This window comes from Myxocyprinus asiaticus, chromosome 33, assembly GCF_019703515.2.
Source record: "Myxocyprinus asiaticus isolate MX2 ecotype Aquarium Trade chromosome 33, UBuf_Myxa_2, whole genome shotgun sequence".
NCBI lineage: Eukaryota > Metazoa > Chordata > Actinopteri > Cypriniformes > Catostomidae > Myxocyprinus > Myxocyprinus asiaticus.
This window is the reverse complement of record NC_059376.1, coordinates 42,741,034-42,754,292: the sequence shown is the minus strand read 5'-3', so window position 1 is coordinate 42,754,292 and position 13,259 is coordinate 42,741,034. Positions and strand designations below refer to the sequence as shown.

General features: G+C 36.8%; 1 protein-coding gene across 3 annotated transcripts in view; it reads right to left on the bottom strand.

The window, feature by feature from the left end:
• Window positions 1–13,259, bottom strand: part of fbxl17 (F-box and leucine-rich repeat protein 17) — a 370,606-nt gene that overhangs the window by 239,900 nt on the left and 117,447 nt on the right. For all 3 annotated transcript variants that reach the window (XM_051668506.1, XM_051668505.1, XM_051668507.1), the window contains exon 6: window positions 10,943–11,050. In XM_051668506.1, coding sequence (XP_051524466.1) covers window positions 10,943–11,050 — 108 coding nt within the window. The remainder of the gene's footprint in view (window positions 1–10,942; window positions 11,051–13,259) is intronic.

Genomic DNA, 13,259 nt, shown 5'->3' with positions numbered 1-13,259 from the left:
CAAGCAAACAATATTTGCAGATAAAGACAGGCTGTTTAGATATATCCACAACATAAACCATCATTGCACAGCCACACATGAATCGATCGCTCAGCCCTTTCTCACAATAATGTAATGCATTTCATGCAGCCAACAAATGTCAAATCTTAATTAACCTAATTCATCTCATAATGAAATGTGTTTGTATTATATTTCACATTTTTTTTATGCATACAATGCAGTGGATATCTGACTCATTCCAGAGTTAGATGGTCCCACTAGATTCCCAGCATTAATTACAGCACACTGATTCATTTACGACAACACACTGATTTATATATATATTAGTTTTGAGTGAAAATAAGGCTCAAATTTTTTAATACATTCAAAAGTGCGACACCCTGGGATCCAAAATAGGTAAGATTTGATGAAAAGTGGATGGTGTGTGTGTATCTCTACAGTCGCTCCTGAAACAGGACGTCTCTGTGGCTCTTTTATGCTGTACAAACACAAAGTGCCGCACATTCGCTCACCAGAACCAGCACATTAATGTCACACTCTCTCTGACCCAATTCTACTGTCACACCCAATCACTCCACTTGCCGTCTGTGGTATCTAAATGGTTCTTTGTGTGTGTTTCTGACCAACACAATACTCCCCTTTCTCACCCCACTTTCTTTTCTATTTCTGGAGCTTTCCCAATCCAGCCAGAATGCAGGTTTATTTTTTCTCCCCTCTCAGAGCAGAATTCCCATCTCCCTCCACCCGTTGGCTGTGAATAAATTGATTATAATAAAGCGCTCCTGTCCCTACCCTCTACTCCCTACAGTATTCTGGAGGTTATCGCAACGTTTGTGGCTCCTTTACATTAAATAACACAAGAAGAGAGTAAGAGAAACAGACAGACAGACAGTCAGACAGACAGACACAGGGATGACTCTGAAACAGACTGAGAGAGAGCTGTCTGTATGTGTAGTTTCTGTCTGTCTAATACCTGTCTGTCTATCTATCTATTTGTCCAGTATGTATCTGTCTGTCTGTCTGTCTGTTATCTTTCTATGTGTCACTCTGTCTGTCTAGTGTCTGTCTGTCTGTCTGTTTAGCATCATTGTTTGTTTGTCTGTCTAATACCTGTCTACAGTTGTGCTCAAAAGTTTGCATACCCTTGGAGAATTGGTAATATATGTACCATTTTTAAAGAAAACATGAGTGAGCAGGCAAAACACATTTCTTTTATTTCTTATGGGATTCATATTCAACTGTAGGTTATAACAGAATGGCACAATCATAAAACAAAACATGGCAACAAAGAAAAAAATTGAAATGACCCCTGTTCAAAAGTCTGCATACCCTTAGTTCTTAATACTGTGTATTGACCCCTTTAGCATCAATGACAGCGTGCAGTCTTTTGTAATAGTTGTCTATGAGGCCCCAAATTCTTGCAGGTGGTATAGCTGCCCATTCTTCTTGGCAAAATGCCTCCAGGTCATGCAAAGTCTTTGGTCGTCTTGCATGAACCGCACGTTTGAGATCTCCCCAGAGTGGCTCGATGATATTAAGGTCAGGAGACCGTGATGGCCACTCCAGAACCTTCACCTTTTTCTGCTCTAACCACTGGAGGGTCAACTTGGCCTTGTGCTTAGGGTCATTGTCATGCTGGACAGTCCAAGAGTGTCCCATGCGCAGCTTTCATGCAGAAGAATGCAAATTGTCTGCCAGTATTTTCTGATGACATGCTGCATTCATCTCGCCATCAATATTCACAAGATTCCCCGTGCCTTTAGAGCTCACACACCCCCAAAACATCAGTGAGCCACCACCAAGCTTCACAGTGGGGATGGTATTCTTTTCACTATAGGCCTTGTTGACCCCTCTCCAAACATAGCGCTTATGGTTGTGAACATAAAGCTCTATTTTGGTCTCGTCACTCCAAATTACAGTGTGCCAGAAGCTGTGAGGCGTGTCAAGGTGTTGTCGGGCATATTGTAAGCGGGCTTTTTTGTGGCATTGGCGCAGTAAAGGCTTCTTTCTGGCAACTCGACCATGCAGCTCATTTTTGTTCAAGTATCGTCGTATTGTGCTCCTTGAAACAACCACACCGTCTTTTTCCAGAGCAGCCTGTATTTCTCCTGAGGTTACCTGTGGGTTTTTCTTTGTATCCTGAACAATTCTTCTGGCAGTTGTGGCTGAAATCTTTCTTGGTCTACCTGACCTTGGCTTGGTATCAAGAGATCCCTGAATTTTCCACTTCTTAATAAGTGATTGAACAGTACTGACTGGCATTTTCAAGGCTTTGGATATCTTTTTATATCCTTTTCCATCTTTATAAAGTTCCGTTACCTTGTTACGCAGGTCTTTTGACAGTTCTTTTCTGCTCCCCATGGCTCAGTATCTAGCCTGCTCAGTGCATCCACGTGAGAGCTAACAAACTCATTGACTATTTATACACAGACACTAATTGCAATTTAAAAAGCCACAGGTGTGGGAAATTAACCTTTAATTGCCATTTAAACCTGTGTGTGTCACCTTGTGTGTCTGTAACAAGGCCAAACATTCAAGGGTGTGTAAACTTTTGATCAGGGCCTTTTGTGTGATTTCTGTTATCATTATGATTTAAAAAGGAGCCAAACAACTATGTGATAATAAATGGCTTCATGTGATCACTATCCTTAAATAAAAGACAGGTTTTTTTATTTTATTTTTTTGCATGATCAATCATATTTTCAAAATCAATGCCAAAATGTCACAATTTCTACCATGGTATGTAAACTTTTGAGCGCAACTGTATCTGTCTGTCTGTCTATCTATCTGTCTAGTGTCTATCTGTCTGTCTGGTATATTTCTATATGACAGTCTGTCTGTCTAGTGTCTATCTGTCTGCCTATCTATGTCCTGTCTGTCTGTCTGTCTGTCTGTCTAGTTCCTGTCTGTCTGTCTGCCTGTCTAGTGCCTATCTGTCTGTCTAGCTATCTGTTTGTCTGTCTGTCCAGTTCCAGTCTATCTGTCTGTCTAGTGTCTATCTTTCTGTATGTCTTGCTATCTGTTTGTCTGTCTAGCGTCTGTCTGTCTATCTGTCTAGCTGTCGGTCTGTATGTATAGTGTCTGTCTTTCTGTCTGTCTGTCTAGTATCTGTCTACTTGTCTGTCTAGTTAGTATCTGTCTATCTGTCTGTATGTCTGTCTGGTATCAGTCCGTCTATCTCTCTGTCTGTCAAGTATCTGTCTATCTGCATACCTTTCTGTATGTATAGTGTCTGTCTTTCTGTTTGTCTGTCTAACTGTCTGTGTCTAGTATGTATATCTGTCTGTATGTATGTCTTCCTGTCTTGTATATGTCTTTCTGCCTAAAATATTTCTATCTGTCGGTCTATTGTCTGTCTGTTAAGTATCTGTCTATCTGCCTAGCTGTCTGTATAGTATTTGTCTTTCTGCCTGTCTGTTTCACTGTCTGAGTACAGTATGTCTATCTGTCTAGTGTCTCTCTGTCACTCCTAAACTCACAAACACCTCAAGCAGGCTCACTGAAATCAACAAAACAGCTCTTAAAAGAATCTCTGAACAGAGTCTCAACTGGATCATTGATTTACACGGGGACTCCGTGCAACTGTCTGAGGAGCATTTTTAGAGTAGAAAGTTGAAAGAACCTGCAAGGTACAAAATTGAGATTGCTAAACTGGATGTTAAATGCCAAACATCTAAACTATCCACACTAGACGGTGAAAAGAATCAAGATAATTTCCAACTCTTCAAGTCAAACAAAGATCTGCCACAGACTTCCACAGGAGAACTCCATGGCATGCCATTCATTTTGGTCTTGTCTTTATCTAATGTAACCAGCTCTAGTGTGGATCATGATTTCAGTGGGAGAAATAGATGTCTACTATAAAGTACCACCATCAAAAACATCTCCAAGAACAAAGGGAAGGTTTTTGGCTGGTGCAGTGCATTTCAGACATTCACAGACATGATAATCCCTTCCAAATGTCTGAGGCATGTATGAGACACTGTGTAATATCTGTACCACCGATACAAAGATACAGTCTAATACAGTCAAATACTGTCGAGTCTGACATCAACAACAAAAGATATGGGAAGTGTATTCTCCTTAATTTTAATATTGATAAGTATATTTACTTGGTATCCAAACAATGCACGATTATATGGTAAGTTGCATTTTATTGTTTACATTTAGCATTGTTTCAGTTAAGAACCACTGGACTAAATAATCGAAGTCTCATTAAAGTCTTTATTTTTGTCTTACTCCAAACTTTTTAGCACCTGCTCCAGCAGTACATGACATCATTCCAGCACTCATTTAAAGTAAAAATGAACATGAGTGGGGTTTGGAGTTCCAGAACATGGAAATCATGTACAGCCGCCCATTCCCCAAATACTTCACCCTCTGTGGTTTGACCACTGACCTCTCCACGGCGTCCACATCCTCTCTGAAGTGCCACATAATATCATCATGGGGTCACCGAGTGAGGAGTGGGGAAAAAAAGATGTAGTGTTTTGGAGAGTGAATCCAAACCACCGCAGCCCATAATACTCCATATCCATTACATGTGCCCCGAGAAGCAACATCACATATCAATAAAACCATTAATATCCTCACGAGAACTCACTGAAGACCGAGTGCAAACAAGAGCCAGATTTATCTCACCTGTATCTTGGAATACTGATCCAATTCTGTTGTGCTGTGAAAGGTGAAAGGAGACGTTCATCACAATGCAGTGTTAAAAGAAAACAAATGAATCCACAGAAATGGACATGTCGATTTATCTCAAGCAGAGTCTTCCTCAAACTCCTTGATGTCTAATGCATCTCCTAAAAATTTCTCAAGAGTCAAACATCAGCTTCTTACCACTACACGGCACGTTCTTGAGTTTAAAAGCAGCAAGATGAAGCGCAACAGAATGGAACGCCACTTGAAGATCTTGGTATTTGTTTTTTACTTTTTTGCTGTTTTTAACATGACACAACAACTAACGTGGCAACATGTGCATGTCAGAATGTGTAACTCACACTGTGAATATGCCATTGTCATGTTGACTAAAACAGAAAATAAAAAAGTAATTTTTCCACACAAAATGTTCTTACTGCACGTGCTCGTTTATGACAATTAAACTGTATCTCAACAAAACTCAAACTCTTTTGCAGATCTTTAACTACACGTCATCGTATGAACAACCAGTCAGTAATTACACAAATATGTTACACTAACCTTACGAATTTGCAGTTTTAAAATTGTTTTAAAGAAGGTAAACATCATTCAGTAATGGTTCTTGGCTTACTTCCATGGTATAATAACCTTCTGTCTGGTGAACGAGTGAGTCAACCAGTTCAGTGAAGAAGTGAGTTGTCTGATGATTCAGAATCATTCACCAAGTGGTTTACCGGAGAAATTAAGAAGAACAGCACCAATCGAGTGACTAATTCACGAATAGCATGCTGCACTGCTCGTTTTTGTGCCCCATCAGTGAGAACAACACAATATAATATTAAAGTTACAAGTCTAAATCACGTACAATTTATATTGCTGGATAACGGCACAGGAAACACTAATTCATAGAACAAGAATACAAGAAGAGCACAACAGTGCCCGCCTGCTTTTACAGCCGTCTTGGTTTCGATTTTTCCCATTCATTTATTCCATAGGGATTTCGTACAATCCTTCATAAAAGAGTTGTGCACCATGAACCAAAGCAACCAGCTCTGAGGTTAATCAAACATTACAAACTTTGATTTGAAGCAAAAAAGCATTTGAAAGTTGACTTAACATCTTTAATGATTGAATGAACTACAATCCCATGAAGCATTGAGAGTAACGTAATCGAATTAAAAAAATATGAAAATATAAAATAATTGATTAAAAGTAGCTGATTCCATGTATAGAAATTGTGTAGCAAAATATTCCAATATAAAGAAATATACAAGTAGTCTGAGAGTGTAACTTGATTGCATCATTAACAGTGCATAATGGGAGTGGGCGGAGCTGCAGAGCTCTTTTTTTTTTTTTCCTCCCCTTTTTCTCCCCAGTTTGGAATGCCCAATTCCCAATGCGCACTAAGTCCTCGTGGTGGCGTAGTGACTCACACCAATCCGGGTGGTGGAGGACGAATCTCAGTTGCCTCCGCGTCTGAGACCGTCAATCCGCACATCTTATCACGTTGCTTGTTGAGCGCGTTACCGTGGAGACGTAGCGCGTGTGAAGGCTCATGCTATTCTCCACGGTATCCACGCACCCCACCGAGAGCGAGAACCACATTATAGTGACCACGAGGAGGTTACCCCATGTGACTCTACCCTCCCTAGCAACCGGGCCAATTTGGTTGCTTAGGAGACCTGGCTGGAGTCACTCAGCACGCCCTGGATTCAAACTCGCGACTCCAGGGGTGGTAGTCAGCGTCAATACTCGCTGAGATACCCAGGCCCCAGCTGCAGAGCTCTTTTCACGTGCTTTATTCACCGCAATTCTCTGATTGGTGGATTGTTCTCTTCAGGATCATGGGTAGTGTAGTTTGGCCCCACAGATTTCATTAATAAATTATATCTATTAAAAATGTGATGAAGGGTCTAAGTGACAGAGTAAGAAGACCTTTAAACAGAATAGAAAGGAGATATTTTGAAAAATGTTAACACTGCTTTTTTCATACAATGAAAGTGAAAGGTGATTTCTAGTGCCAAGCTCCAAAAAGGACATAAAAAGCACCATTACATTTTCATAAAAATAGTCCATATGACTCATGAATTATATTGCAAGTCTTTATAAGTCTTTTTGGAACTTAACAGTTTGTTCCCATTCACTTTCATTTTATGTAAAAGACATAAAAGACATTGGATCTTCAAGTAAGAAAAAACTTATACAGGTTTGGAACAACATGTGTGAGAGTATATTTTTAGGTAAAGTAACCCTTTAATCACATAAAAAGATTTTTTTTTTCTTCCACCAATCAAAGTTGTAAGGTCATAAATCAAATGAGCCATATGAGTTTCAGTGAGCAGTGATTTCCCTTCAGCTGTATCATCCCATATTCTGCACACTTTTCCACTTTCTCAGGGTGGAGTGATTGATTTATTTCATGAGGAGTTCTCTTCAGGACTTTATAAATATAATTCACACCTGAGAGAGGCCTGAAGCTTTGATAATGTGAATAAAAAGCATCCCTCTGGTGGAGAAGCCACTAATTTCACATTCGGAGCTCTGAAGTGCACTGAAATGGAAATATGTGTCCAAGGAGACATAGAAATGCACAGCCAGGTGGAGCTGGGACTTCATTTAAATAACTATTGTGCCTGAGGACGCCACCAGGTGAAGTGTATAATGTTATAATAACTTTACCAAATCCGCACTGCAGGAAAAAGACACCTTGCAGTCACAGTACTAATACTTACTTAATATAAAAGTTTATACTGAGAATCACTTCAGAAATCAACATGATTGAGTCTTAATAGAATAGTTACATTTATGCACATTTTGTTACCTGAGGTCCACCAACAACTGTGTTAAAAAGTAACATTTGTTACATCGTAGGTGGACCTAAGGTAACAGAACAAAGAAAACAAAACAAAACAACAAAATCAAATAATATGAAAAACAAAACAAAAAACACAAAGAAACAAACCAAATAATATTTAAAAAAAAAAAAAAATGCAAAGCAACAAAACCAAATAATATTAAAAAAAATAAAACACAAAACAACAACAAAAAATATATATAAAAATCAAAACAAAACAACAAAATCAAATAATATAAAAACAAAATAAAGAAAAAAAAACACACAAAACAACAAAATCAAATAATATAAAAAACAAAAGAAAAATGCAAAGCAAGAAAAACAAATAATATACAAAACAAACAAAACAAAAAATGCAACGCAACCAAACCAAATAATATAAAAAAATAAAAATAAAAAAAATGCAAAGCAACAAAACCAAAAAATATAAAAAACAAACAAATAAAAAAACACAAAGCAACAAAATCAAATAAAAAAAACAAAACAAAAAACAAAAAGCAACAAAACCAAATAATTTAAAAACAAAACAAAAAATGCAAAGCAACAAAATCAAATAATATAAAAAACATACAAAACAAAAAAAATATAAAAACAAATAAAACAAAAAACGCAAAGCAACAAAACCAAAAAATATAAACAACAAACAAAACAAAAAACGCAAAGCAACAAAATCAAATAATATAAAAAACAAACAAAACAAAAAACGCAAAGCAACAAAATCAAATAATATAAAAACACAATAAAACAAAAAACACAAAGCAACAAAACCAAAAATATAAAAACAAACAAAACAAAAACAAACAACAAAATCAAAATATAAAAAACCAAAAAATATAAAAACAAATAAAACAAAAAACGCAAAGCAACAAAACCAAAAAATATAAACAACAAACAAAACAAAAAACGCAAAGCAACAAAACCAAAATATATAAAAAACAAACAAAACAAAAAATGCAAAGCAACAAAACCAAATAATATAAAAAACATACAAAACAAAAAAAATATAAAAACAAATAAAACAAAAAATGCAAAGCAACAAAACCAAAAAATATAAAAAACAAACAAAACAAGAAACGCAAAGCAACAAAACAAAAAATATAAAAACAAACAAAACAAAAAATGCAAAAGCAACAAAACTAAAAAATATAAAAAACAAAACAAAAAACGCAAAGCAACAAAACCAAAAAATATAAAAAACAAACAAAACAAAAAACGCAAAGCAACAAATCCAAAATATATAAAAACAAACAAAACAAAAAACGCAAAGCAACAAAACCAAAAAATATAAAAAACAAACAAAACAAAAAACGCAAAGCAACAAAACCAAAAAATATAAAAAACAAACAAAACAAGAAACGCAAAGCAACAAAACCAAAAAATATAAAAAACAAACAAAACAAGAAACGCAAAGCAACAAAACAAAAAATATAAAAACAAACAAAACAAAAAATGCAAAAGCAACAAAACTAAAAAATATAAAAAACAAACAAAACAAAAAACGCAAAGCAACAAAACCAAAAAATATAAAAAACAAACAAAACAAAAAACGCAAAGCAACAAATCCAAAATATATAAAAACAAACAAAACAAAAAACGCAAAGCAACAAAACCAAAAAATATAAAAAACAAACAAAACAAGAAACGCAAAGCAACAAATCCAAAATATATAAAAACAAACAAAACAAAAAATGCAAAAGCAACAAAACCAAAAAATATAAAAAACAAACAAAACAAAAAACGCAAAGCAACAAAACAAAAAATATAAAAACAAACATAACAAAAAACGCAAAGCAACAAAACCAAAAAATATAAAAAAACAAAAAAATGCAAAAAAACAAAACAAAAAAATATAAAAAACAAACAAAACAAAAAACGCAAAGCAACAAAACAAAAAAATATAAAACACAAACAAAACAAAAAAATGCAAAGCAACAAAACCAAATAATATAAAAAAACAAACAAAACAAAAAATGCAAAGCAACAAAATGAAATAATATAAAAAACAAAACAAAAAACACAAACCAACAAAACCAAATATAAAAAAAAAACACGAATAAAAATACAACAAAACAAAAAACAAAGCAACCCTTTTGATATGACTCTTTTTAAGTTTCGTGATTTTCATGAAGAAATTGTTCTTTTAGAACTGATTCCCAGAGCAACAGTAAATCAGCCAATTGCAAGACAGTGTGCACTGCAAAACATTTTAAAATAAATCAAAAATAAATCAAAAAAACAGAAAAATCTTACTAAGAACTGTGAGGTTGTGTTCGCCTGACTGATCAAACCATTTGAAAGAAGCATGTCAGATAAAATTTTATCACATTCAGTGTTTTCTCATGTTCCAACTGAAATTGTGTTTGTAAAAGAAGCCAGTGATCCAAGAATCCAAGTAAGAAAAAGAGGGGCAAAGTTACAGTGTACACCAAAAACACAAAATAAAGAATATCATTACCTTATAATTTCCATACAGGCAATTACAACTTCCTGTTTGCTGCGCCGGTGTGTTAAAGATAACTCTCTCTTTCATTAGTATGCTAATGTGCACACAGCGAGGTGTGTTGGATCTTCAACATTTTATGATTCACCTCATTACACATTAATGAGATTTAAAAGTGTAGGCAAAACAAAAATAACTTCTCCTTCCGAAGTTGGAGAGAATATTTCAGAAAACTAAATGTGTGCTGCTTTAAACTCAAGTGAATCATATCATTCACAACAGCTCTGTTCCAAAAGCAAGTGATTTGCCTACGGAGGGAGTATTTTAAGGCAGCATAAGTTTGCTCGTGATGCGAAGTCTGTTTCAAAAGTTAGGAGTTAACTTAATAACGGTGCCTCTAAAAATGCGTCTCAAGACACCTGCATTCTGTTTTATTCGTTGCACTGAGTCTAGCTTTTTTAGTGCAAGAATGCATTTGGTCTGAACCAAGCGAAACTTGAATGTTAGCATGAAAAAAGGAATCCACCTGTCATCACTTTCCTTTTACCTGTAATGCATCCTTTATTAAAGTTCAATTAATAAAAACAAGGTCACCTAAATAAGCACAATTAAGCTAATTACAAAAGGTAATTAGCAAAACTCATCTCTACTAAGAAGAGAAAGCTTGTTTTTGTTTTTTTATAAAGTTACAAAAATTATTTCCAAATGCATTCTTAATTTGTCCACATCTAAAAATAATTTTAAATGAAGTATATTTACTTGAGGAGCTACACTGCGTACGACCTAAAGGTTTGTTTTCAGATAATGTATTTTGAATTGGGCTACATGTCTAGAGTATTTTGTCTTTCTGCACTGTAACTGTTAAACAAGTGAAAAAAATCAAGTGATGCAAGACAAAAATAAACAATACAATTTCTTAAAGCAAGTCTAAACGTCTTCAGCAGTGTTGCTCTTCAGGCAGCTCACTAGGTTTTGTATGTAAAAGCATGGTTGCGAGTATTTCTTACCCTGGTGAGGTGAATGACACCCTGTGACGTCACCGAACAGCCCATGAAGCCCACAAACTGCAGCCCGGGACAGTTTTCTGCAAACGCCTGCACAGATTTATCCGTCACCTGCACACAGAACAGCAGAAAAATATGTAAACACGTGACCACATAATGAAGCCTTAAAGAACTGTAAGAGACAAATCATTTCCTTCATATTGTCCAGAAATAGGATGGGAGGCAAAAAGACAAATAGTTAATGTCAAACACTTCTTTTGGGGGGCCTGGGTAGCTCAGCGAGTATTGACGCTGATTATCACCCCTGGAGTTGCAAGTTCGAATCCAGGGCGTGCTGAGTGACTCCAGTCAGGTCTCCTAAGCAACCAAATTGACCTGGTTGCTAGGGAGGGTAGAGTCACATGGGATAACCTCCTCGTGGTCACGATTAGTGGTTCTCGCTCTCAGTGGGGCGTGTGGTGAGTTGTGCGTGGATCGCGGAGAGTAGCATGAGCCTCCACATGCTGTGAGTCTCCGCGGTGTCATGCACAACGAGTCACGTGATAAGATGCACGGATTGACGGTCTCAGACACGGAGGCAACTGAGACTCATCCTCCACCACCTGGATTGAGGCGAGTCACTACGCCACCACGAGGACTTAGAGCGCATTGGGAATTGGCCATTCCAAATTGGGGAGAAAAGAGGAGAAAATCCCAAAAAAAGATCACAGGCGCTTAAATCTTAGCTGGTCCTCTAGTTCTTCTGAAGTCCAGAAACGCTGTCCACTTTCACACGACAAACACTTTCATACAGCAACCTGCTCAACATTCATTTGGATTCAAACATGTTGCTGAACGCTACAGGCTTTTTATATGATCAATAGTGATTTAGTCTCTTTAATGTCTCTTTCTAGTCATCAATATTTTCATCTCTGAAAATCTCCTTGCACAAAGACAACAATCATCATTATGGAAAGTATGTGTGAAAGTTGGGGCTAGTTGTAAATTTCTGACACACACACACACACACACACACACACACACACATCCATCTTTTTGCACTGCTGCGTGATTTCAAATAAAAAGGCAAACAGACATCAAACAACCTTTTTGTGTCTGAGGCTTGTTTATATTCGCACTGTAAATGAGAGACTGCAGCGAAACGCACAAAGACACACACACACACACACACACACACACACACACACACACACGAAAAAGGAGGGTGTTGATTGGCTGTGCTAATGGAGTTGGAAGGACTGACAGAAGTGCATGTCAACACAACAAGAGAAATCAACAGTAGATGAAATTAAATCTGAACATTAACATTTGCTCGTTACGTTTGCACTTTAATTTGATCGTCAGATCGACCTTCATTCACAGATTTTCCCTCCACAACCAAGAAAAGAACAAGGACAGTTTTTCAACAGGAACACAAGCAGAAACTTCTATGTTTATATAAAGGTTGTCCTGTAAAACGGACAGTTTCAGCTCTGTACTCTGATTGGATGAGCCACGTTTGGACACGTTTTAAATAAACTGATATTTGCAAAGTTTGGACACACCTACTCATTCTTTATTATTCCTATTTTCCACATATTACAATAATGGTCAAATCATTAAAACATGTAACATGCATTGTAACATTCATTCATTCATTCATTCAAACCATGAAATAACCAGAGGTGGAAAGAAACCAATGGACTCTATGCACGGTCACTTCCGCGTTTTGCCTCAGTGGGCACACTTACTTCCAGCGCAGCGCCGAAAACTATTTCTTCCTACGCTAATAAATGCTGTCGAGATGACTCGGGGGGAAATTACCTTTCAAACGCTTTATTTACAGAAGTTTCTGCTGATGACATTGGATAATATCCATCGCACATTGAGACATGGAGCTGTTGCTCCATCCAGCAAAAAGAAGAAGGGTTTAACAACATGTATTTTGTGACTCCAGCCAGGTCTCCTAAGCAACCAAATTGTCCCGGTTGCTAGGCAGGGTAGAGTCACATGGGGTAACCACCTCATGGTCGCTATAATGTGGTTCTCGCTCTCGGTGGGGCGTGTGGTGAGTTGTGCGTGGATGCTGCGGAGAACAGCGTGAAGCCTCCACACACGCTATGTCTCCGTGGCAACGCGCTCAACAAGCCATGTGATAAGATGCGCGGATTGATGTATTTTACGATATTTCGATCGCAATGACGGTGAATAGTCACAAGCCGTAGACCAACACTAACTCAGCAAAGTCCCTGTTTCCAACTGTATTACACGTAATTATTTTGATGCATTTCTGTGATATTATAAGTTAATATAAAATGACAATTGATGATACTCCACAGCA